Raw genomic sequence first — 26,800 nt, 5'->3', positions numbered from 1 at the left:
TAGTGAGTGGGGTACACCACACTTTTTCCTCTGTTTATCCTGGTTGGAGCCATATAGCCATTTTCACATGGTGGTGATGTTAAAGAAACCTTTTGATACATGAAAATGTACGATTGAGTGTGAGTTGGGGTACGCCTGCACTTCATTGAATGAACTATTTTCTTCACAAAGAATGACATAGATACTTTATAACCAAATAATAAGAAACTGTATTACACATAGTGTTTTTTGTTTTATTTGTATCTTCATGAGCATATATGCACTCGGGAGGTCAGAGAAGGAAGGATCCTCCAGATTTCCAGCACGAATAATTCTCTCTTCTAAGGAACGTAATATTCCATTTATATATATTTTTTTGCACTTTAGCGCCTCCATTTTGAGTCACATTTCTTTTGTTTATCCATTTGTATTGAAATTTTGTGAGATTTCATATGTTTGAATCATTGTAGGGGCAGCTTTTCATTTACGCCATTTAATAGGGATTTACCTTTTCTTCATATGTTGTATTGTTGTCCAATCAGATAATAAATTGACATGCAATATGTATACAAAATGAATGCATACCTTGTATTTGTAATTTGATAATTGTAAAACAATTAAATCCAGTCAATACAATAAACCAGAGGTACAGTCTATATAATAGTCATAAAAGAAGGTTTCAGGCTCTGCTTCCCTATTGCTTTATTATATTAACAGCATTTTTGACCTGTCAATAGTTATTGTGTAGAGATTTTTTTCCTACTCTCTCCTCCTGTTCTTTCCTTGTTCCCATCACCTTGTCCTTCCGTCTCTGCATTTTCTTCCCTCTATCCTCCCTAACTCCCCGTTTATTCCCCTTTCTTCCATCTCTTAAATTCCCCCCCATCCTTCCATCTCCCCCTTTTCTCCCGCCTCTCACATGTTCTTCCCCCTTTCTTCCTGTCTCCCTATGTTCTTCTTACGCGAGCAACACCACCCACAGTGCCAGGGTCAGTGGGGTCTATATTTCCCTCCCCATAGCAGCTGGGTTGGGGGTCTGGGGTGTCCGATTCCAGACTTCTTTCCTCCATTGGGGTGGTGGCAGGCTGAATCCTGCAGGTTTGATCTGGAGACTGGAGTGATTGGCCAGACATGCAGCAGTGGGCGGGGCAGACAGAGGTATCCATTTCTTGTAGCCCTTCAGTGGGCAGATGTGCTTATTTGCAGGTGCTCCAGGTGACTTGGGGTGCAGATTCATTGGGCTTCCAGTGTGGAATGGGGGTAATTGTGGGAAGTGCAGATTCCCAGGACCATCGGAAGGCAAGGTGGGGGGGGGGGATTTAGCAATTTAAGGGATTTACAGTGAAGAGGGGGGTCTGTCAGTAAGCGGAGGGAGAGGAAATGTGTTTGCAAGCTAGTGACAGTTGTGAATGTAGGGAGACGGCAGGGCCTCCCTGTATATCTGTAATGCGCAGTTGCTAGACGCCAGCCTTGCAGCATTATATAATGTACCCAGAATATGTTGGGTCACCTTCACATGCTCCTGTTCTCTCCTGTCCCCTCTCCATTATATTTAACAGTCTTCCTGTCCTCTCTCTGTAATCTGCCCTGTCCTCTCCTTGTAATCTGCCCTGTCCTCTCCTTGTAATCTGCCATGTCCTCTCCTTGTAATCTGCCCTGTTCTCTCTGTAATCTGCCCTGTCCTCTCCTTGTAATCTGCCCTGTCCTCTCCTTGTAATCTGCCCTGTTCTCTCTGTAATCTGCCCTGTCCTCTCCTTGTAATCTGCCCTGTTCTCTCTGTAATCTGTCATGTCCTCTCTGTAATCTGCCCTGTCCTCTCTGTAATCTGCCCTGTCCTCTCTGTAATCTGCCCTGTCCTCTCTGTAATCTGCCCTGTCCTCTCCTTGTAATCTGCCCTGTCCTCTCTGTAATCTGTCCTGTCCTCTCTGTAATCTGTCCTGTCCTCTCTGTAATCTGCCCTGTCCTCTCTGTAATCTGTCCTGTCCTCTCTGTAATCTGTCCTGTTCTCTCTGTAATCTGCCCTGTCCTCTCTGTAATCTGTCCTGTCCTCTCTGTAATCTGCCCTGTCCTCTCTGTAATCTGTCCTGTCCTCTCTGTAATCTGCCCTGTCCTCTATGTAATCTGGCCTGTCCTCTCTGTAATCTGGCCTGTCCACTCCTTGTAATTTGCTCTCTGCCTACTAAAAAGGGAACTTAAATAAATTATGTTATGAGATGATACTACAATTAATATTCCCGAGTTAAGACAGTAGAGTAACCTCTGTGAGAACTTTTCTTTTGCTGTGATAAGATATTGGGGTCAATTTACTATTTAAGCCTTGGATGGAACTACAGTCCCAGCCAATCAGCTCCTGTCATTTTTCAAAACACAGTTTGTGACATGGCAGTTAGGAGCTGATTAGCTGGGACTTTATCTCCATTCACTGTATCTCCATCCAAGGCTTAAACAACACTTCCAACGCCTGCATCGGCACTGCATCTTGCACCCCTTGTGGCCCTCTTTCAGGCCGAAATCACTCAATTGTGAACGCAGCCCTATGAGGCTGGGCACAGTTTTGTGCGAGTTCAGGCTGCCACTGGGCTGCCGTAGAGTGTGGCTGATGCCGCCATGACTCGCACCCGCGGGGTCATTATTGCCCCCTAAAGCTGAAAAAAATCTCATCTTTTGTTTTGAGGCTTTTGGCTTCATGAGATGAAGTTAGTACTGAGATTCAATGTAGAGGTACATATACTGTACCATTCTATGTAATGCATAAACGGGCTCACTGAGAACTGTGCATCCATGATCAAAGTAACCCACACAGTAACACACTGGAATTAGAGATAGGACACTAATGAAGAAACATCAGAACTATTACAGAACTGTTTCTGATGTTCATTTTCATTCTAATTTTAATATCAACCAATATAGTGATTATAGTTTTATATATATATATATATATATATATATATACACACACACACACACACACATATTTATATATATACAGTGTGTGTGTGTATATATATATATATATGTATCTATCTATCTATCTATGTATCTATCTACCTATCTATCTATCTATCTATTTATCTATCTATCTATCTATCTATCTATCTATCTGTGATTCCTACTATACCCCTTGTCAACCTACTCTTTAAGTAAACTACCCCACCTTCACACTCCTCATGGAGTCCTTAGCAATAAATTCAAAATCCTCATTGTACTGTCTGTATCTGGGGGAAATGTCCTTGCCTCTCTGATGTGTTGTGTGAGGAGGGAAAGGAGAGACGGAGCAAAATCCAATCCCTGATGTCACATTATACAATCAGATAACATTGTGCCTGTTAAAAATCATAACATAACATATACATTTTTACTCAGGGTACCACATATACGTTATAACAGCCACAGCTTACATGGGGGTAGGATGACCTGTAAAAGTATCAGATTACCTCTGTGAATACATGTGGAGTGATAATTACTTACACTAACATGCATATGTACTTATTCGCCCCCAGCCTTCACACCTTTACCCAGTTGCCTATCTGCAGACTAAGAGAACCAGCTCCCCAGAAGTGAATCTTGGTAAACTGGAGCAGTGGCAAACAGTGGTAAGTACTGTAGTTGTAACAAAGATAGGTAGTTATGCACTGATTCACTGCACTTGCTATATCCGGAACTGGGGGGCAAAAGGGATTTGAGCACATTGTATATTATCATCTTTTTATATGGCGCAACAAGGGATCCATAGCACCTTACAAAGTACATAGACACATGAGCGAACAAGGAAACAGTGACTTACTGTACAAAACAATGCAGGACAAAGACATAGTTTATATATATTGCTGCAATAGCGATCATAACACTCAAAAAAGCAGCAGGGCATCAGCAATCAAGTTTTCAATGCCCTTGTGGGGAGTTAGGAGTAGATGTATGTACTGTATGAGTAAGGGAAGGAGAAACACATGAGGGAAGAGGGCCCTGCTCGTGAGAGCTTACATTCTAAACTGTCAGGGGCAGACAGACAGGCGTGACACAGATGGGGGTAGTCGGCGAGGAAGGAGCATGGAGCAGCAGGTTAGGATGAGAGTTGGAAGTCTATAATGTAATGTAGCTCATTAGAAGATTTGTAAAGAGGTGGAATCTGATTGGGAGAGAGTTCCAGAAGTAGGAAACACTGGCAAAATCTTGGAGGTGGGAGGAAGAAATCAGATGGCAGGAGAGGCGGTGAGCATTTGTTGAGTAAAGTGGACAGGTGGGAGTGTAAAGGGACATGAGGACTGAGTGATGGCATTGTAAGTGAGTGTAAAAATCTTGAATCAAGTTCTAGGAAGCCAGTGTAGAGCATGCAGGATGCAGGAGGAGGCAGATGTAAAAAAGTTTATAGAGGAAGATGAAATTAGCAGCATCATTGTGAACAGTTTGGATTGGAGAGAGGTAGAAGTTGGGTAGGCCAGATAGGAGGAGGTTACAGTAGTCCATTCTGGAGATGACCAGTGAGTTGTTGAGGGTCATAGTAGCATCCAGGATGAAAAATGGGTCTCCTGGAAATATATCTGAGATGGAAACGGTAGGACTGTGAGAGGTGCTGAATGTGTGGATTGAATGAGAGGGAGGAGTCAAGGATAACTCCAAGACAGTACACTTGGGGGCTAGAGGAGATGGTGGTGCCGTTAATAGATAATTAAATTGTGGGAAGTGAGGTTCTGCGGGAGGGTGGGAAGATGTTTAGCCAGACTTAGACATGTTAAGTTTAAGTAAGCGCTGGGACATCCAGGAAGGGATAGCAGAGACTCAGTTGGAGATATGGGTGAGAAGAGAGGGGATAAGGTCAGGGGAGAAAAGGTAGATCTGAGTATTATCAGCATAGCGATGATATTGGAGGCCAAAAGAGCTGATGAGTTCACCTAACTAAGATGTATAGAGTCAGAATGGGAGAAGTCGAACAGAAGAAGTGGAGTGGAGGAGACATGAAAGGAGACAGAGAAGGAGCGGTCAGAGAGGTAGGAGGACAGCCAGCTGAGGGCAGTACCCTGTATACAAAGGGAGTGAAGGATTTGCAGCAGGAGAGGGTGGTTCACAGTGTCAAAAGCAGCAGAGAGGTTGCGGAGAATGAGCAGAGAGTAGTGGCCCTTAGCAGCAATGAGGTCACTGTTGACATTCATGAGGTCAGTTTCAGTGAAGTGGTGAAAATAAAAGGCCAGACTGAAATGGGTCCAGCAGTGAGTGGAAGGAAAGAAAGGTGGCAAAGCGGTTGTAGACAATACGCTCAAGGAGGCAAAAAGGAGGAGAGAGATGGGTCGGTAGTTGGAGAGAGTGTAAAGGGGCTTATCCATTAGCAGATAAAATGAACGATTGAACGATATATCGTTCAATCATTCATTATATCTGCTAATGGATAGGCCCTGAACGATGACAGATGCGCACTCCCACGGCCAATAATTGCATCTATCATCTCTCCAACATGTTGGTCAATTATCGCATATAGCTGTACGATATTAGCAATATCGTGCAGTTTATATGTGATGAATGATGAAAGATATTAGCAGCAGCTACAGAGCGCTGCAGAGAAAAAAAATCCACTCCCTGAATGATGTCATAGAATATCGTTCATCGTTTGCCAAATCTGTCATGTACATGACAGATATCGTTCAGCACAGCCACCGGAATTTTCGAGTGATATTTTTTGTCTTTCATCGCTCAGAAATACATCTGTTAATGGATAGGCCCCCTTAGGCTCAAGGGTAGGTTTTATAAGAATGGGGGAGACAAGGGCATGATTGAATGCAGAAGGGACAGTGCCTGATGAGAGTGAGAGATTAAGGAGATGGGCAAGATGGGAAAAAGCAGAAGGGGAGAAGTAGCGGAGGAGGTGGGAAGGGATAGGGTCAAGGAGGGAGGTGGAAGGGGATGAAGACCAGATGAGACCATGACTTCCTCTACACATACAGGGAAGAAGGATGTCAGAGTTGGTAAGATAGATGGGGATGGGTGATCCGGGAAAGGTGGGGGTAGAGTGCTGAGTGCTGATGACATATGGAGTCATCTTTAGATGTAAAGTAGGTGGCAAAGTTAAGAGTGGAAAGCGAGGAGGGGATGGACAGTGAAAGGAGTTGAAAGTGGCAAAGATACGCATTGGGTTTGAGGCCTGGGAGGAGATGAGGTTCTTGAAATATTACTGTTTTAGGAAAGGGCAGCAGTTTAAACATACAACATAGAATTCTGCACTCATCAAATACACCATGAACACTCCAAGCTGTACTCTGTGGAAATAGCAGTCCCTGTTTGTAATACAAACTGCAACATATATGTACATTAAGCTGGCCAACTGCGCCAAAGGGCCAAATTCAATCAGAGGCAAAATCAGCCATTTTTATCGCTGGCGGCGGAAAAAAACAGGCGTAAAAAGTCAGGAAAATGAGTCTGTACCCCAAAAAAATGGCTGACTTACATCGGAAATTATTTTAGACGTGTACAATTGGCCATAGTAAAAGTATTTAGGGCACTTAAATTGCGTCGGTTGGCTGTATTTTGCGTATACGGAGACATGGTGAAAATTGATTGGAAGCTATTTTTTTCCTGAAAATTACTGCTCCACGTAAATTGGAGGTACGTTAAAATGGGTGCAAGTATATTTTCATGTTGTAAAAGCGCAATTTTAAAAACCGTACAAAAACTGCCTGCTGCGGCCACGTGCGATGCTTAAAACACTTGGCGCATGCATACCGCCCTCCGGAAAAACAGACCCAATATGTTGAACCCATTTTCAACTATTTCTTTTTTCTTCACCCAAAATTTGACCGGTCGTTTTTTTGCCAATGTACACAACTTACAAAAATTTTTTTTTTTGGGGGGGGTTGTCCAAAGGGTTCTGAAAGAAGTCCCCTGACTTTGGCCCAAAGTCTTCCCCTTCTTGCCATTGTCACCCCAGAAATCACTGAAATGTTTGACTGATGTCCCGGCCATACTGTACCTTCTAAATGTAGGACCTTCTCAAAGCCTAAACAGCGCACTGTTGGATTTTTACACTGATGCTTGTATAATTAGCAATGAAATATAATAACACTAATATGTATTTATATACCGTCAGTCATCAAATGATTGTACCTCGGGGGATCTGAAGACTCAGGGAACCAGCTGTCTAGAAGAGGAGATTGATGTATTGGAACAGCGTAGGCGAGCAGTGGTAAGTACAGTAGCAACACTCACTCTACACCAGGTATATCATTGTCAGCAGATCTGTGCTCGTATGACTGAGACACGTTATCACTGCTGGTCACTCCTTTGCTGATCACAGGTTGGTAGTAGGACAATCCAGGACACTGCATGTCAGGGAATGCACAATGTGCAGTGACCCGTAGCAACCAGACAACTACTCTCATTGTCTAACTTCCATCTATCATGGCCGCTGAGAAGCACAGCTGCCTGATATTTAAGTCTACAGGCAGCCAATCAGAATGCTGTTTAGTAGCCTGGCCCCCATTGTGGCTTTAATTCGGTCATGTGACTCTACTTTAAGCTACATGTGCGGCTACTTGAAAGAGTCAGTTGTAACTAAGCAACTGACGGAGTTAGACAGTGAATACGTTGACAGGGTTAAAAGTGTGACGGGTGTAAATGGTAGACAGGGTTTAAAGTCAAAGTTTTTTTAGTTTAGCCTAGCCCCTAACTCTACAAAGAAAATTACTCCGGCGCTTAATATAAAATGAATATATAAACTACATTTAAATAAATCTCAGCTGCAGAGAGTTTGGATGGGTCTGTGAAAAAACTCACCCTAAATGGAAAAACAGGAAAAGAAATAGATATATATATAGAGTAAAAACTCTATATATATAAACCTCTGCGCTAATAAAAATCAACCACAATGATGTGAATTGGCAGATAAATCACAGCAACCATTGCTTGTGCAGAAATTGTTCAGGACTCGATCAATGAAACATAATATATTTAATCATACACATAGTACATAGAAAAATAAAACAAAAAATTTGAACATATATCACATAGTACATCTAATAACATACATACTGAGATAACTTAAAAATTGATAGTAATTGCTTAAAGTCACTCTCGTGCAAAGCACCTTATATATTAATAATGGTATTATCTCAATATATTGAATGCCACTATCCCTTGATTGAAATGTCCTGCTGCCATCCGTGTTTAGGCATGTAAGGAAATCTAAATGAGGATTTGTCCTGCTATTGAAATAGGTAATAAATTATCCTCATATGTGCATAAGGGTAGAAAACTGCAAATGTCCCGTATGGATATTCAGTTCGTGAACTGGCCAGTTCTAAACAGCAGCTAAAGGTAATGCTCACCCCGCTGGTGTGCTCAATAGCCACAGGGCTTCCTGTATGAGCTCCGGCTGAAAACAGGCCTTGGATCCAGTGTCAGCGACAGCCTGCCTTCCACTGAGGAGATGTCCTGCAAAGTAGCAGCGGCCACGCTGTATAGATACACTGTAGCAGTGGCGTTAACACGTGATTGGCACACCAGCGTCCTGGGCGATCGGGTCAATTGCTGCTGGATGTCCTGGACTACAACGATGTGGCTGGGGATCCCTCTGACGCGTTTCGCCCCTATATGCAGCTCCTAACTCTAATCATAAACTTCTGCCTAATCCGAACAATGATGAAAACTCATGCGTCGACATTTGCATGTCGACAATTTACCTGTTGAATTTTAACCCTGTCGACCTATTCACTGTCTACCTACTGTGTCGATCTATTGACGTTCTATCTTGTTACTGTGTATCTACAATCCGGATACCCTGTCCGGTATATAACAGTGTTGTCTAGTAAGTAATATCTGGAGTATACTATACATCCACATTAATATTATTGGTGTATAATGACACAAGCCCTGGTGATACTGTACCTGTAATATACGCTTACAATGCAGTATAATCATACATAAATAAGCAATATTATAATATTTCTTTCCCCAGAAATCACCAATGCCGGCAGAGAAGATAAGTGTTGAAGAACAGAGCAGGGTCCATAATGTGTCACATCAAAGTCATAGTAAGAAGAGATTCATTATCTGTTGCTGTGATTACTCTGTTCTGTGGGCTGCAGAACTGTACAGTATACACCACGGTATTTCCCATCTGTCCATGATTCAGTGTGAGTGATTAGTCCTGTAATAAGACCGTCCTCCCAGACCCTGCCCACTTTCCCAATGAAGTGCGGTAGTCCTCCAGGAATTGATGATGTAAGTTGTGGAGAGTTCAATCATTGAGCCTCCGCCCCCTGTTGTGTGATGGCAATAATCATGGTTTAACAGGGGGGGGGGGGTACAGATGGGGCATTTAGGGCAGGATCAACTCTTTATGTATTTCTGATATTTTATTCAACATATTCAGCTTTTGATCACAGTAACTGTACACAGTGCAGCCTGGAACAGGACAGAGGGGGGCATGTCCGTGTCACCCAGTGGGAGTGTCTGTTTGGAGAATTGGGCATCTCCCCCCCCCCCCTCCTGTCCTTTGAAATCACCTCTCTGTGCTGAGTAGATTGGGGGCTGCATTGTCCAGCTCTGCTCAGCAAATATTTTAACTGCTCAGCAGATCGGGGCAATGTGGTTATGATGGTTATAGAGGGGCAGAGCCATAACATCAAGGTCGGTCCCACAGAAATTGGGATGTTTGGGAGCAAGCAATTAAGGACCCCATGCACACTTTATGTACTTGCATGTAGATATACTAGTATACAGCAAGAATTTGAAACTAACTTTATTCACAGCTCTTTATAGTTCTGTTTCCACATAGGAGTATTCTGTTTTATACCTCTTTTTTCTTCTATTCCTCAGGCTCACAGGATGCAGAGAGAACAAATATCGCCAACGTTACAGTGCCAGGGTCTACTCCAATAGTGGATCCGCTGTCCTGGGACACAGAGGACCCTGATTCTGATAAAGGTCCTGCAAACATTTCCTGCAAAGCACAGACACCTGAATGAACTCGTAAAACAGTATAGGGGATAATAAACTAATATAGGATAATATGGTCTAGTAAAAACACTGAAAATCGTATTCTTAATTACTGTATAAGGAACATAGCAATACAATAACTACCGGTATATGTAAGCTGCTTGTAGTGCCTAGCAATTGTCATACTTATATGTTACAAAAGGATCATAATCCTATACATAAAAACATAAACCTTCTCATACTGTATGTAGGAACAATTCATATTCGAAAACAGTGGGAGTGTATTTTCCTGCCCTTCTGCAATGTCCGTTAGAATCTCAAATTTCGGGCAGATACTCCCACATCGGCAAAGGAGAGGCTAAATGACACATGTGCCCCATTATAATGAGATCGTATAAAGAGATGGGGGAAAGAAATGAATGACTTATCTATAGGGCCACTATATAAAACCTGTCTCTGCCATATTTTAAATCTCATTATGAGCAGTAAGATGGTCTGATCAGGGATATCAATTTATATATTTTATTTCTAATTTATTTGGTTATTTATCTATTTAAACTAATTTATTTTCAGTTGGGAACGGGCGCAGTTTCAAAATGTTCAATGAAGCTGATCGTTGTCCATATACCTTATAGTTACCATCTTTATAAGGGTCAGTGTTAGATCAGTATTACATTCACAGCAGACACAATGTTACAAATCTTTAATAAAACAAGATTCAGGTATTCACCAGGAAACGGTTTATTTTGAGTCTTTACCCATTTTGCTGCAAACTGTTCATCAGCCCATATGTGTACAAGCTTTCTAGGGTATTTATCAAAGCTTGGAGAAGGCTAAAGTAACAACCAATCAGCTCCTAAATGTCATTTTTGAAACACAGTCTGTAATATGGTTGCAAGAGAAGCTGGCCATACTACCCTCCCTCCTCCCAAATTGGGTAATGATGTTATATTTTTTAACACATTTTCAAGAACAAAGACAGGTCAGTAATAAAAAAAAATATCAGAAAATACAGATACACTGGAAAAGGTTTACAACTCTATTTTTCTGTTGATTCACTGATGTTTTCTCCAGTTGTTTTACAAAGAGACCAACTAATATAATAGACAGACTATGAATAAATGTTCACATTAGAACAATGACCTCAAGACAATAGGAAAAGGAGAGTGGGTGTTTAGAATAGAGAGAGAAAAGAAAGCGATTAAGAGAAATGATTAAAGACGCTCCAAATCTGATACTATATACTGTACTAACGGTGATCAGTAGCAAAGTAAAAAGAAAATAGGATAAAAGCAGTGCTACAATTTAGATATAATGATAAACAACTGGGTGCTAAACTCTCCTGCAATTTAGGTCAGACCCAGAGAATCTAGGGGGGCGGAGGGAAGGATGTTTTAGAAGGACACAGAGTCTTTAAAGTCCATCCAGCAAAACCAGGTATCTCTGAAGGACTCATAACCCCCATCTGTGGAAGACCAGATATCTTCCATTACTGTATAAAAATCTATTTTATTAAACCAATCCAATTCTGTTGGTAGGAAAGGAGGAATGCCAGGGCACTGGGATAACTGATTTTGCAGCATTTTTCAATTGGCACAACAAGGATTTCTTATATTTTGAGATGGGCATGGAAGACCGATGAAACACAGATCGCAACTGCGAGTAAGCGCGCAATCGGCTGATTGCTGCGTACCGTACTGTACTTGGGCGTGCATAAATTAGCCACTGCGATGGCATACGTGGCTTGAGTACTCACTGCATGCGACGAGGTTAGCAATCTCTGAGTAAGGTCAGACCTGCTGTCATTGTGCATCTGGGTCCGATGTTACGCCATGTTCCCGATGTGTACGCAGGACTGCAAGGTATTACGGATGTGAGATAGCGGTAGTGGGCATCCCTATGCTGGCTCTGTGACAACATTGCGATTGCAGACATTAGTATATTTTCACAGCAGAACTGCGTGCGTAATCGCAGCCGCGATCCGTAATGAATAAGGCCCAGGGTCCTCAGGAACAGATTCCTCTAAAATGTATCTAGAAAGGTTTAGTATTACTTATCAATAGATTGTGAGCCTCCGTCCTAAGTAAGAAATAAATCATCGATGTATTTGCCAAAGAGCACCAGGGTCAGCATACTAAATCACTTGTGTTACATTTATATATTATCGGCATAAAAATCGCTGGGTGCTACAAGTAAGGCGTGATTTGTACGTACCTATTTATTTGTATTGTTCTTATTATGCTGTATAATCAATAATTAAAAATACGATGTTTAGATCTCTTTAGTAAGCCATCTATTATATTTAGTTTATTATCTGTTATCCTGTTTTGTGAGTTCATATCGGCATCTACACAGAAGGAAGGAGACGGGAAATGGCGCTGGATACAGTACATTACTGTAAAATTCGTCATCTACAAACACCGAGATCTAGGCTCCTAGTTCTCCCCTATTATATTAGCATTAAGGAAACTACAGTATAGGAACAGTAGTAGCTGCTTATTATTATTCTGTGGTTACCAATCTACCCTAGTGACCGATGTCATTAGTTGGACTTGCGCAGAAGTTTTATTGTTTACTACATGGAATGCAAATGGCATCTCAGGCCAAGTCTGTCCACATGGGTCCGTCTCATCTTCTAAAATGCAGATACCAGATTGGAATCATCTCATCATGAGTTTACACAAGTTTAAATTGGATTAGAACTTCATCTCAACCTACCTAATTGGCTTCTACAGTACTCTCATCAGTAGGATTATGAGTTACAATTGCTTGTTTAATTTTGCTATGTGGGACCTGTACTGCACCAATGTACCCTACAACTATGGCCAAGGAGAGTGAAAGTCACCTAGTTAAAATCAGTGTACCAAGCATCTTTGATAAAGCTGGGAGTTACCCAGCGAAACGCGTCAGTGTTGAGCACCCCCCCATACTCTGAGAGATACATTTGGATCTATATTTACACCACTGCCGGCTCCAATACCTGAACCAGACTCCGTGGACTGCACAGCCCCTATTTGGGTACCAGCTAAGTGACAGGTGGATTTTTCCAGTCATTTCCAGGAACTCTTCTGGATTACACAGTTTTCAACACTCCAAGTGATACCACAGAGCGAGATTGCTGTTCCACTATACAAATTGGACCCCTGTACATCGTGAGTTGGTCAGAGACTAATCTAATTGGAATTATTTTAATATGTTTCCACTGTCCTTATGACGGAGTCAGAGAGGAACGGGATATTGACATTTTATATCCATTTGTACACTACAAAATCCAGAGTCAGGTGCAGCATGTTTATCAATTGGCCCAAATGGTTTTAATGTGATAAATGTAATGTGTTTTTATATATATATAGTATGTATATAATTGTATTGATTTTTATATGTTAAATATATATTACATTTCATCTAAAAATGTGTCCTCTTACATCCTTGCCTATTGCGCTACAAACGTGCACATACAGCGCGCCAAGCGGTTACCTGCAGCTGCAATCACACTATTATTTTATTTATTTAGTTTAGTTTCTTATATAGCGCAGCATATTCCGTTGCGCTTTACAATTGGAAACATTGATAGAACAAAACAGGGTAATAACAGACAGACATAGAGGTAAGAGGGCCCTGCTTGCAAGCTTACAATCTATAGGGAAATAGGCATTGATACACAAGGATAGGTGCTATATATTGCAATTTGGTCCGGCCAGAATGCAGAGTTTCTTGGTGGGCTGCATGATCCAGTCACACAGGAATGTCGGCAAAATGTCAGGAGTATGTGAAAGAAAGACAATATGTGAGGTTATGTGTGGACTGTGAGAGGGGATGGAATAAGACATGGAAGCTATGAAGGTTATGTGGTCAGTTCTGGAATCTGATAAGCTTGTCTGAAGAGGTGAGTTTTCAGGAAACGCTTGAAGGATTGAAGACTAGAGGTAAGTCTTATTGTGTGTGGTAAGGCATTCCATAGAGTGGGTGCAGCCCGAAGAAAGTCATGTAACCGTAAATGGGAGCAAGTAATGCGCGGGGATGAGAGACGCAGATCTTGTGCTGAGCGGAGAGGTCGGGTTGGGAAATATTTTGAGATGAGTGAAGAGATGTATGTTGGTGTAATTCGGTTAATGGCCTTATGTGTAAGTAACAGTATTTTGTATTGAATACGGTAGAAAACCGGCAACCAATGGAGGGACTGACAGAGCGGGGCAGCAGACGATGAACGTTTGGCAAGGAAGATAAGTCTCGCAGCTGCATTCATAATGGATTGTAATGGCGATAGCCTGTTTTTGGGAAGATCAGTAAGGAGACTATTGCAATAGTCAATGCGGGAAATAATGAGTGCATGGATTAGAGTTTTTGCAGTGTCTTGTGTGAGATATGGTCGAATTTTGTATATGTTTTTTAGATGTATGTAACATGATTTTGAGACAGATTGAATGTGGGGAACAAAGGACAGTTCAGAATCAAGGATGACACCAAGGCAGCGAGCTTGTGGGGTGGGGTGGATAGTTGAGTTATCAACAGTGATATAGAGATCAGATTAGTAACTGTTATTGTTCGGTGGAAATATAATTAATTCTGTTTTAGAAATATTAAGTTTCAGGTAGCGAGATGACATCCAAGATGAAATGGCAGAAATACATTCAGTGACACGGACCAATACAGATGGTGATAAATCTGGAGAGGATAGGTAGATTTGAGTATCATCCGCATACAGATGGTACTGAAATCCAAAAGATCGGATTATACCAAGAGAGGTGGTATAGATTGAGAATAGCAGAGGACCTAAGACAGAGCCTTGCGATACTCCAACTGATAGAGGTAGCGAAGAGGAGGCAGAATCAGAAAAACGAACAGAAAAAGAGCGATCAGATAGGTAGGAAGAGAACCAAGAAAGAGCTGTGTCCTTAAGACCTAGGGACTGTAGTGTTTGTATGAGAAGAGAGTGGTCAACAGTGTCAAAAGCAGCAGAGAGATCTAGAAGAATTAGGAGTGAGTAATGGCCTTTAGCCTTGGCAGTGACCAAATCATTTACAACCTTAGTCAGTGCTGTCTCTGTGGAGTGCTGGGAACGGAAGCCAGACTGAAGCAGTTTAAATGTATTAAAAAGACGCTTGGGGTTAGAGGCTTGAGCAGAGATTAGAGATTGGAAATATGTTTGCTTGGCAGTGTCCAGAGCAGTACGATAAGAGTTGTAGATAGACTTATATGTGAGGAAGTCACGTGGAGTGCGAGACTTTCACCACTGACGTTCTACTTTACGTGAGAGTTTTTGTAGATGCCTTGTTAAGTTAGAATGCCACGGTTGATGTCTAAGTCTACACGGAGTGTGATGGGTAGCTGGAGCTACTTCATCGAGGGCTTTTACTAGAATCTGGTTTAGGTGTGATGCAGCAGTCTCAGGAGAAGTGAATGCAGAAATTGGTGAGAGTTGTTGTTGTAGAGAGGTAGATAGTTGTTGAAAGTTAATCACATTAATATTGCTGCGGATTTTAGGAGGTTTGGTTGATTTCACTGACATTGAGGTTGATGTAATGGAGGAAAGTGTGCAGGTGATAAGGTTGTGATTAGGGATGTGCAGGCTCGGATAGGTTCGAGTTTGCACGTGGAGTTCGGATTTTTCCCTCCAAAAAAACGGAACTCAGAACGAGGCAAAACGTCATCTTACATGGACGAACATCATCATTCCTGGACAAAAGACCAGGAATGATGATGTTCGTCCATGTAAGATGACGTTTTGCCTCGTTCTGAGTTCCGTTTTTTTGGAGGGAAAAATCCGAACTCCACGTGCAAACTCGAACCTATCCGAGCCTGCACATCCCTAGTTGTGATCTGAGAGAGGGAAAGGAGCATTAGTGAAAGCAGAAACTGAGCATAGTCTGGTAAATACAAGATCAAGGCAGTGGCCCTCCTTATGAGTAGAGGAGTCAGTCCATTGGGAGAGGCCAAGAGAGGAGATTAGAGAGAGAAGTTTGGAGGCATGAGGAGATTGTGGACTGTCAATGGGGATATTGAAATCACCCATAATGATGGTGGAGATGTCTGAGGATAGGAAGTGAGGGAGCCAGGCTGAAAAATGTTCCAGAAATTGTTGCGGTGGCCCAGGCGGGCGATAGATAGCAGCAACTCGCAGAGAGAAAGGGGTGAAAGTCCTAATAGAATGTACTTCAAATGATGTAAATGTGAGTGAAGGTACCTGTGGGAGAACTGTGTATGTGAAAGATTGGGAGAGTAATATTCCTACCCCACCTCCTTTACAATTACCAGGCCTGGAGGTGTGTGAGAAGCAGTGGCGGTTCTAGGGGTGGGCTAACAGGGCAGTCGCCCGGGGCGCCGGCCCCTAGAGGGCACCACTGAGTCCCCAGAAGGTAAAAAAAAATAAAAATTCCCATAATAAAAAAAAACAGCGCCGGTTCCCCCCGCGTTGCCGGGCACTGGCTGATATTTGTTATCAAGGGGCCCGCGGCTCCCTCCCTGCAAAGGCAGCCGAAGCTCACTCCAGAACTCCGGCTACTTCATAGAGCACTATGGGAGGGACGTCATGAAATCATTAAAGCAGAGTTTCCCTTTACAGTCTAGGTTTTAAGCATATCCATGTTTGAGCACAAATCGTTAAATCAAATTGACTTGAGGTACTAATTAAGGTGACTTGAGGTACTAATTAAGGTGACTTGAGGTACTAATTAAGTCACCTGTGCTCAAGCATGAATATCCTTTAAACCTGGATTGTAATGGCGGCGTTTGGGAAACTCTGCAAGTATTGGAACCAACAGGACACTGTTATTGAGCAACCACTGCAGGACAACGGTGATAGGATTGCCCAACGCCTACCGTTGTCATTTATATGGTGAGTGTATCTGATGGAGACACCTTACCCAATGATTATACCTCTATGTATGGATAAGTGGGAACCCTTTGTGGCAAAACAAACTGCTCAAATCCATTGCATGCATTACCAACATGAAGATGCCATGCCAAGCGTCTGTGATAAATTAGGGACTGGTTTGTGAGTGAATTATCCCCCAGAAAGTCTCTGGAATTCTGATTCTGCTGACCCGAATCTTTCATCTCTCTGTAGGACACCAAATACAGTATTATCCAGCAGTAGCGTCTGCTGCCTCATTATTTGTCCGTGTTGCAGACCTCTGATGTGCGAGTCGTCTCCCACTTCAAAATAGCCTTATTATTGCACCCAGGTGTGTACGTTCCCTGCTTCATGTAAGCTTAAAGGCTCCTGTTTACTAATGGGAAGGAAGATCCACAGTCATTGGCTTCATGGATGTAGGTTCCATGGATAATGATCAGCAAAGTAACTGTAACTGTCCCTATACATGTGTTTTATATATGTATATATATATATATATATATATATATAATGCATCTGGAAGTTGTCATATTATGCCTAGTTGTAACCGGTGCAGATCCGAGCAAGTGCAACATCCAGAGCCGGAGGCAGATCCTTATACCCTAGGGTCACGGAGACTGGCTGCAGGAACAGAGACACTAGCGCCATGTTTTATGCATACGGGATCGCAGTTGTAGGCTGTTGTACGCCCCGTAAATGATGGCGTTTTGTTGTCGCTCCCCGTAACCGCCCCAAAGGTCCCTGACTGTGATTCGCTTTGCAAAGAAATCCTCCCTGCGAGCGGCACTACTAAGATACCATGGCACGTGCGCAATTTTTCGGACACATGCGCAGTCGGCCGATAATCGACCAACTGTGTAAATATCTGGATTGTGTACTTATCTGACTCAGGCCATGTATACGCAGCTGTGATGCAAAAATGCTCAATGTCACAGCCGCCGGGAGATGTATTAAGGCGCTCACCTGCGGCTTTGCAAATCCAAGTATCTGCGTAAAATGACGCAGCATCGGTTGCAGATCATTAAATTATAGCTGCCTGAGTGAGCCTATGGTCACGCAGAATGGCCGCAGAAATTGAGACGCCGGAGCCTTATTACTTGCGTACAGAATTGCACACATAGGCTGAAACACGCCTTAAAACGGCTGTGAAACACCTGCGCTCATTGCCGCCACACCCCGTTACCAGCCCCAAAACACAACCTGAGTGTTAATCACACTGTGAATAAATACTCGCTGCGAGCTACGATGGTCATGTACCTGATGCATGTGCATTGCGACCAAGAAGCGTGCACGGACAGCCGATAATCGCTCAAATGCAAGAACATCGGCTTAGCATACAGACTCAATCAGGCCTAAGTGTAGCAAGTTATTCATTGTACAATGATACAAATAATGATACAGTAATTTGGTACAAAACAAGTTCTGCACTAAATAGAAACTAGATGCCATAAGATTTATCTGCACGTTCATTGTAATTGTTTTATTTTTATACAGAACCATCTTGAGATTTACTGACTTGAATACGGAGTATACACTAAACTATGTGTACCCAGTGCGAGGTCGCTAGCGACTGGACCCGTGGGGGGTGCCAGCATCGGCAAGTGCATACCGCTAACGATATCGCCCGTCGGACCTGCATGCAGGTCCAACGGACGACGTGACTGACCAGGCACGGCAGCGCGCATAGTCGGTGACATAGTGCATACACACTAGACGATATGAACGATTTGTCGTTCTGATGTGTCGGAATCGGCCAAATCATTCATAAAATCGTCTAGTGTGTACCCAGATTCATGGGAGAGGACCAGGGGCGTATTAAGAGAGGAGGGGGCCCGTGTGCTTTCCCCATCTGGGGCCCCCTCCTCTCTCCACGACGGCCAGCAGCAGACTGACGCATCTCACCACCGACAGCAGCATCAGTAGACTCTAGTTTGGCCAGAGTCTACTACGCATGGGCAGGTCGCTGGGAAAATGGCACGGACCCCATTTTCCCAGCAATTTCCTCACTGCGCATACACAAAACGCCATTTTTCGGCGTTTTGAGCAGCGCTGAGACACCTGACGCAGCACCTCATAGGTAAGTATTAGATAATATGGGTGCAGGGTGTGCGGTGTGGGGCCCCTCCTAGACCCAGGGGCCCGTGGGCACCACACACCCTGCACCTATTATAGAGTATAGATAAGACCCTCTCCACAAGCTTTGTATGGTTTGTAATATTTTATATTAAATAAAATTCAATAAAATCTATTGGGGAAGAATATTACATTGTGGCGATGATACTGTATAATTACAGGGGACATAGATAAATGTATATTAGGTTTGTATTGAATATACTATGGGGAAATGTATCAAGTCTTGGAGAAAGATAGAGTGGAAAGATATATAAAGTACCAACCAATCGGCTTTTAACTGTATACTGTAAAATGACAGAAGCTGATTGGCTGGTACGTTTATCCCTCTGCACTTTATCCTACTATACAGAACAGTATTACAGGAGCAGCCCCCTTGTGACGCCACGATCTTATCGGACTAGTCATTATTACAGTATGAGCTCCACTATGTCCTCTATACACTGTGATTTATGTTGATTCTTCATATTATTGATTTTATTAAGAATTTGGTGCTGTTTCCTGGTTAATATTTTAGGTGAACACCCCCTACAGTACGTAATTTAGGAGGAGTGTACCTAGCTATGGATGATTGCACATATTGAGATCAAGGGGTTAAAGCTGCCACTTCTCAGGGCGTTTATGCGGGATATTTAAACCACAATACTATTGCTAGCAAAACACTTTGCATCATTGTATTTAAAAATAAAAAAAAAACATACAAAGCCAACTTGGGTTTCCTGAAGTAACTATGAATAGTATATCATGGGTCACATTAATAGCACAAATGCGTTTTTGAGGGAAAATACTTTTTATTAAAGATTTTAAGGAGTCATTTTCTAACTTACAGAGCTTCTCATTTTAATTACTATTACAGATGGTTATTGTGTGATTTATATGTTCCATTATGGCTACTAGCAGACCTGGGAACGCTGGTACTTGTAGCTCACATGATCCAGCATGAACAGACAGCCAGTGGATGCCAGGACCAGCTGGCACAAGCCTCAATAGCTGTAGCTACTGGAGGAAAATGAATCAACCACGTAGCACCCTGAGGGTGGGAGGATTCCGGGGCTATTCAGCCCAGGTCTGTTCTCCCATGGGAGAGCGAGTCTGCCCGCTGTGTACAGAACGGGATCACAATGTGCGGATCACCATTAGGATAGGGTGTCACACACTAGGGCAGCGTTTTTCAACCACTGTGCCGTGGCACACTAGTGTGCCGCCACAGATTGTCAAGTGTGCTGTGAGGTCAGCAAAGTCAGAGTTGATTTTACTGGTACTGCTGGCCCGGGCACTGTTGGGCTCTTCTGGGAGGCTCAGGCGTGCCCGGGCCGTGACCTTTGAAGACGCGGTGGCATGACATAGGTCACGCATGCCATGTTGCACGACTGCCTGCACTCTGCTCCTAGCTCTGCACTCTGTGCTCAGAGACTGAGTGTGACTAAGTAACCCCAGCCGATGAGGGACAGGACAGGGACGACAGTGAGTCTTCTCCAGCTGGTTATTTTATTTTCTTCTCTGGGGGCCAATGTCAGTTTATTTTATATTTTCCTGTGGGGAGCAATGTGATTTTTTTGTGTTTTTTTTCTGTAGGGGCCAGTGTGATGTTTTATTTCTGTGGGGCCAGTTTTGTTGTTTTATTTCTGTGGGGGGTAATGTATGTGTTTGTTTTTCTGTGGGGGCCAATGTCTGTTCTCTTTCCTGTGTAGGGCCAATTTGTGTGATTTTTCCCGTGGGGGCCAATGTGTGTGTCTCTTCCCAGTGGGGGACTGATAGTGTGCCTTAGTAATTTTAAAATGCTGTTTGGTGTGCCGTGAGTTGAAAAGGTTGAAAGTCACTGGACAAGGGGCTCACATTGGGCCTGACTGACAGCTGTACGGGAAGCGGCTGTGCGATACTGTACTACTGATCTGCAAATGCTGCAGGAGGTGCCTGGTGTAAACAGACGCCTCCCAACAGCATCGCAGATCCCAGTGCTGCATCCTAAGTCGCAGCATCGGAGCCATCGGCAATCTGAGTAATATAATATTGATAAATCCTGCGTTCCCAGACCTAGTGTTAGCAGCTGTCTAATAAAGTGGTCAAAAAATGACCCAATTAAAGCCGTACAGTATAGAATAGACGCACTTATGGTGTAACTGAGCAAATTATCTCAATGGGTTAATTTGGGGAATCTAATCACAACAATTAGATTTAAGCACGGTCCCAGCAATGATGAATGACAAACAAACACTCAATACATATGATTCATAACAAATGTTAATAGCGCTTTCTGTGATAAATGTTTTATATGTTGGATCTCCCCATGACTGCCAGTGGGATAGGAGCACTAGGAGCACTGAAAATACTCGCCCTACCTTTCCCTGTCTGAGTCCCGCTTAGTGTGCGGCTGGTGTCTTCAGCGCTGCTGTTGCCGGATCAGCTGTGCTGTTTCTCCGTCCGCTTACAGCCCGTCTGGAACGCCGTCCTTCCACACACCCTCGTAGCTGCCGCTCACGTGAAGGTAAGCCAAAATCCTCGCGCTCACCAAATGGTGATGTCAGTGGGGGTCCGACACCAACGCGTTTCGTCACGTGTGACTTTATAATACACATGTGGAGCGAGCACTAAATATAGAAGATGTAAGTAATTGTGAACTACAGATATGTCCTCTTGCATCTTTGCTGCATACGCGGTAAATCACACCACCCATGGCGCAAGGCGTGCGCCCCCGAGTGGATATGCGCACTGCATTCGCACCTGCGACTCCATAAGAATAATAATTAATAAATGTGCTACTATTTTCATAGCCATCCAGAAATTCACAATTATTTATTTTGCCTATATTTAGCGCTGTCTCCACGTGCTTATTATACTTCTCTATCGTTACTATCAGGGACTAATAGCTTCTTTGACAGCTGCTGTTGACAGCGCACTTTGGGCCTGATTCAGAGCCGCTCGTAAGCGGCCGCTCGTTCGCTCCGAGCGATGTTCGCACATCTGCGCATGCGTATGGGTTGTAATGCGCATGCGCCAACCAGTCAGTGCGGTTGGAAATCGTGCGCTCGCAAAATAGTGAATGCCTGCTAATTTGAGTGACAGAATGAGGCGTTTGTGGGTGGTAACAGGGGAAGGTGCTTGAAAACGGGGAGTGGAGATCCGAATGCAGGCGTGCCAAACGGTCAAAACGGGCGTTTTAAGGGTGTGCATAATTAACAAAGCAGCGTCATCGCTGCGTCATCACTTGGTTGTCTTTTAGCCTGAACTGCTCGCACGATTGCGGTAGGAAAATGCTACCACAAGAATAGCGAGCAGTTCAAACGCCTTTCGATGTACTCGATTAATCAAATAAATAGCGGAGATGACGTATGATGCGAGCGGCCAAGGGGCCTCTTTACAAAATAGCGAGCGCATGTTTCGGACACTCGTTCAGACATAGAGGCGTCAACAGACAGCAAAGAGCGAGCGCTCAATTTAAATAGCCAGCCCCTTTTTCTGAACGAGCGTCCGCAAATAGCGACCGGCTCTGAATCAGGCCCTTAGGGCAATCTGTGATCGGTATGAAATACACCAACGCCGGAAGACCGGCAACAGAAGATCCCGACAGGAAAGTTTTTTCACTACTACTAACCTTCTCCCCCCCCTAACCCTCCCTTAGGGGTACCTAACCCTAATCCCCCCTGTAAGTGCCTAAACCTAACCCCCCCTCCCCGCAGCCTAAACCGAAGCTTCCTGGGGTGGTGCCTAACCCTAACCTCCCCCCGGGGTGCCTAACCCTGACCCCCCCTGTAAGTGCCTAATCCTAACCCCCCCCTTCCCCTAGCCTAACCCTAACCATCCAGGGGGCTGCCTAACCCCAAGTCCCCCCCAGGAGCCCCTAACCTAACGCTCCCCCCCGCAGCTCTCCGCACCTGGCGCCCTGCTGACCTTCGTTTGGTATGCTGGGTGTTGGGCTCCCGGCATAGGTATAATGACAGGCATCGGGATTTCGACGCCTGTCATTAGTCCCCTGTCGGGTTTGCACAGTCGGGAAGCCGGCGGTCAGCATTTTGACCGTCTGCTTCCTGACTGCATCCCGGTCATCTACCTTTTGTATTGCCAACCTGTAACCCTGAGGTTACTCAGATTGCCCCTCGCAGCTCCGGTGCTGAGGCCAGTAAGTCTGCATCACCCTGGTTTCTGGTAATGGAGGCTGGCCCCGCCCACTTTCCATCCCCAAATGGCTGCAGTCCATCAGACATGCTGCGACTTGTGGGAACGGTAAGAGCTCTAGCAGATGGAGGCCTGCACATACGCAGGTGCCTCACAGTTGGAGTGGTACCATTACTTGCCTACTCTCCCGCAGGTTGTAGGAGGCTCCTGAATTTTCCAGTAGACCCTCACATCCTCGAAAGCGTGTCCCGATCTCAACCATCCCACCCACTTCCTAGTGATGTAGGCAGGATGGGGAGATAATTGTTGGGAATCATGGCTCCATATGGAGGGGGTCTGGGCTAAATTACGCGAAACCATGTAATTTAGCCCCCTGCTCTCCGTGCGGACCCATGATTTTCAGCAATTTGCTGGGGCGGGCCTAATGACACAGGAGCTTGGCCCCCGCCCCCTGAAGTGGCCAAATGCATCTCCTTTCTGTGCCTCACCTAGAGTGGACACCTAAAAAGTTGGCAAGTATCAGTAGTACGCAAAGCATACAATCACTGACAGTCTGCTGCCTGTCTGCATGCGATCACATGTACAGAACGGGTCCGGTGCCTGTGCACATTCCCAACCATGAGGGCAATAAGGGAATAAAATATATTCATATGGAAGTCTGTACTTGTAATATTTTCTTCCTAATAAGTGCATTAGAAACTGTTTAGGTATTCTACAGGATCCATGGACGGTGCAGGCAAACATACAATTTTCATGTATCAGTCATGTTTTCATAAAATATATAATTTAATACTATGCTGAGACTAAATGCACGGAACTGCCATCAGGCCCTTTACCTGTAACATTGGTGACTGGCTACATGCAGACATGGAACTGCCATCAGACCCTTTACCTGTAACATTGGTGAGTGGCTACATGCAGACATGGAACTGCCATCAGGCCCTTTACCTGTAACATTGGTGAGTGGCTATATGCAGACATAGAACTGCCATCAGGCCCTTTACCTGTAACATTGGTGACTGGCTACATACAGACATGGAACTGCCATCAGACCCTTTACCTGTAACATTGGTGAGTGGCTATATGCAGACATGGAACTGCTATCAGGCCCCTTTACCTGTAACATTGGTGACTGGCTATATGCAGACATGGAACTGCCATCAGGCCCTTTACCTGTAACATTGGTGACTGGCTACATGCAGACATGGAACTGCCATCAGACCCTTTACCTGTAACATTGGTGACTGGCTACATGCAGACACGGAACTGCCATCAGGCCCTTTACCTGTAACATTGGTGACTGGCTACATGCAGACATGGAACTGCTATCAGACCCTTTACCTGTAACATTGGTGACTGGCTACATGCAGACACGGAACTGCCATCAGGCCCTTTACCTGTAACATTGGTGACTGGCTACATGCAGACATGGAACTGCCATCAGGCCCTTTACCTGTAACATTGGTGAGTGGCTACATGCAGACATGGAACTGCCATCAGGCCCTTTACCTGTAACATTGGTGACTGGCTACATGCAGACAAGGAACTGCCATCAGGCCCTTTACCTGTAACATTGGTGATTGGCTACATGCAGACATGGAACTGCCATCAGGCCCTTTACCTGTAACACTGGTGACTGGCTACATGCAGACATGGAACTGCCATCAGGTCCTTTACCTGTAACATTGGTGACTGGCTACATGCAGACATGGAACTGCCATCAGGCCCTTTACCTGTAACATTGGTGACTGGCTACATGCAGACATGGAACTGCCATCAGGCCCTTTACCTGTAACATTGGTGACTGCTACATGCAGACATGGAACTGCCATCAGGCCCTTTACCTGTAACATTGGTGAGTGGCTACATGCAGACATGGAACTGCCATCAGGCCCTTTACCTGTAACATTGGTGACTGGCTACATGCAGACATGGAACTGCCATCAGGCCCTTTACCTGTAACATTGGTGAGTGGCTACATGCAGACATGGAACTGCCATCAGGCACTTTACCTGTAACATTGGTGAGTGGCTACGTGCAGACCAGGACTAGAGTGAACAATAAATGTCATGGAACGGTGTAATAACCAGTCAGGGCTGGCACTTCCATTAGGCAAGCTTAGGCAACTTCCTACGGGCGCCGGCCACTAAAGGGCGCCCGGCCCTCCGATCACCCCCCCCACCCCATTTGCCGGGTGCCCGTTGAGATTGTGTTACTAACCCCCCCCCCGGCGCCTGCCGGAGGATGGAGCTCACTCCTGAGCTTCATCGTCCGGGTCCCTCAGTGCACTATGGGAGTGACGTCATGACATCACTCCCATAGTTCCGAGGAGCGGGCGCCAGGGACGGACGGCAGCAGCCACTGGAGCGGGCTTAAAGGTAAGTGTGTTTTTTTTAATGTGTGTGTGCGCGGGGGGCCGCATTACTGGGGGCATTAAAGGGGCAGCACTATTGGGGGCATTACAGAGGCTGCACTACTGGGGGCACTACAGAGGGCATTACAGGGGCCGCACTATAGGGGTCATTACAGGGGCTGCATTACTGGAGGCACTACAGGGGGCATTACAGGGGCCGTACTACAGGGGGCATTACAGGGGCCACACTATAGGGGGCATTACAGGGGCTGCATTACTGGAGGCATTACAGGGGCCGCACTACAGGGCCTTATTACTGGGGGCACTACAGGGGCCTTACTACTGGGGGCACTACAGGGGCCTTACTACTGAGAGCATTAAATGGGGGCACTACAGGGGCCTTACTATTGGGGGCACTACAGGGGCCTTTACAACTGGGGGCACTACTACAGGGGCATTACTTTTAGGGGCATTATTATTGCTGGGGCACTGTGTAATGGGTACCATTACAGTGGGCATTGCATAAGGGGCACCATTACAAGTGGGCATTTAGTGTTTTATGGGAATTACTACTGTGGGCATTGTGTAAGACCTAAGTTAGGGGGGCCCCTTAAAAATGCTATGGACCCCAAAAAGTTCTAGTTACACCCCTGATACTGTGTGTGTGTGTGTGTGTGTGTGTGTGTGTGTGTGTGTGTGTGTGTGTGTGTGTGTATATATATACTACTGCCTGCACCCCCCTCTTCGTACTCATTTCGTACTGATTTAGCCCCTCAGGTGAAAATGACTTTGCACAGGTGGAGTGGGGGGCTAAATCAGTACGGGGGAGGGGAGGGGCGGGGGCGCATGCAGAAGTTTTGCCTAGAAGGCTAGCACCGGCCCTGTAACCAGTCACTCCCCGCTTCTCCCTGTGACTGCGCAGTGAGTTGTAATTTGCATGGACAGTTACCATTTGTGGAGTCTCCAAATTAGGGGCGGATTTAGCTTTGGACATAAACAGAGCCGGATTGGCTCGCTGGGACCCGCTGCCAGTCTTTGTATGCTGGGACAATGTTTAGAGGCACCTGGCTCTCTGCACCAGCACCTATAATCCGTATCACTGACTGATTGCAACAGGAATGGGTGCAGAGAGCCAGGTGCCTCTAAACACTGTCCCGGCACACATGGACCGGCAGCGGGTCCCACTAATACTCCTGTGAGTCAGTCCTATTGTGGACAGAAATAATGAGCTTTTGTAACCTGCACATCTAAACAAAAAAGGTGCACTAGTCGAAGAATTGTGTTATTACAACAACAAAAATAACCTAAATTAAGTACTTATTAAAAAAAGAATCCCCACCAGGAGTTAATAAAATGGCGACGTATTTAAAAACAATTACAATAATAGAAAAAATAACAAAGTTTAAAAGAGACTGTCACGATTCCTAAGCGGAATCAGAAACTGAGTTGGA

General features: G+C 44.6%; 1 protein-coding gene across 1 annotated transcript in view; it reads left to right on the top strand.

Annotated features, from left to right (window-relative positions):
* LOC148522291 (uncharacterized) overlaps nt 1-13,199 on the top strand; it is a 105,876-nt gene extending 92,677 nt beyond the window's left edge. Inside the window, exons 18-21 of the mRNA XM_088474175.1 lie at nt 3,480-3,572; nt 7,052-7,147; nt 8,918-8,993; nt 9,781-13,199. Of these exons, the coding sequence (XP_088330301.1) occupies nt 3,480-3,572; nt 7,052-7,147; nt 8,918-8,993; nt 9,781-9,929 (414 nt within the window). The 3' untranslated portion in view covers nt 9,930-13,199. The remainder of the gene's footprint in view (nt 1-3,479; nt 3,573-7,051; nt 7,148-8,917; nt 8,994-9,780) is intronic.
* The last annotated feature ends 13,601 nt before the right edge of the window (nt 13,200-26,800 follow it).

Source organism: Taudactylus pleione, unplaced genomic scaffold, assembly GCF_031769625.1.
Source record: "Taudactylus pleione unplaced genomic scaffold, aTauple2 ptg000148l, whole genome shotgun sequence".
NCBI lineage: Eukaryota > Metazoa > Chordata > Amphibia > Anura > Myobatrachidae > Taudactylus > Taudactylus pleione.
Note: the sequence above shows the minus strand (reverse complement) of the source record. Positions and strands in the feature narration are given on the sequence as shown.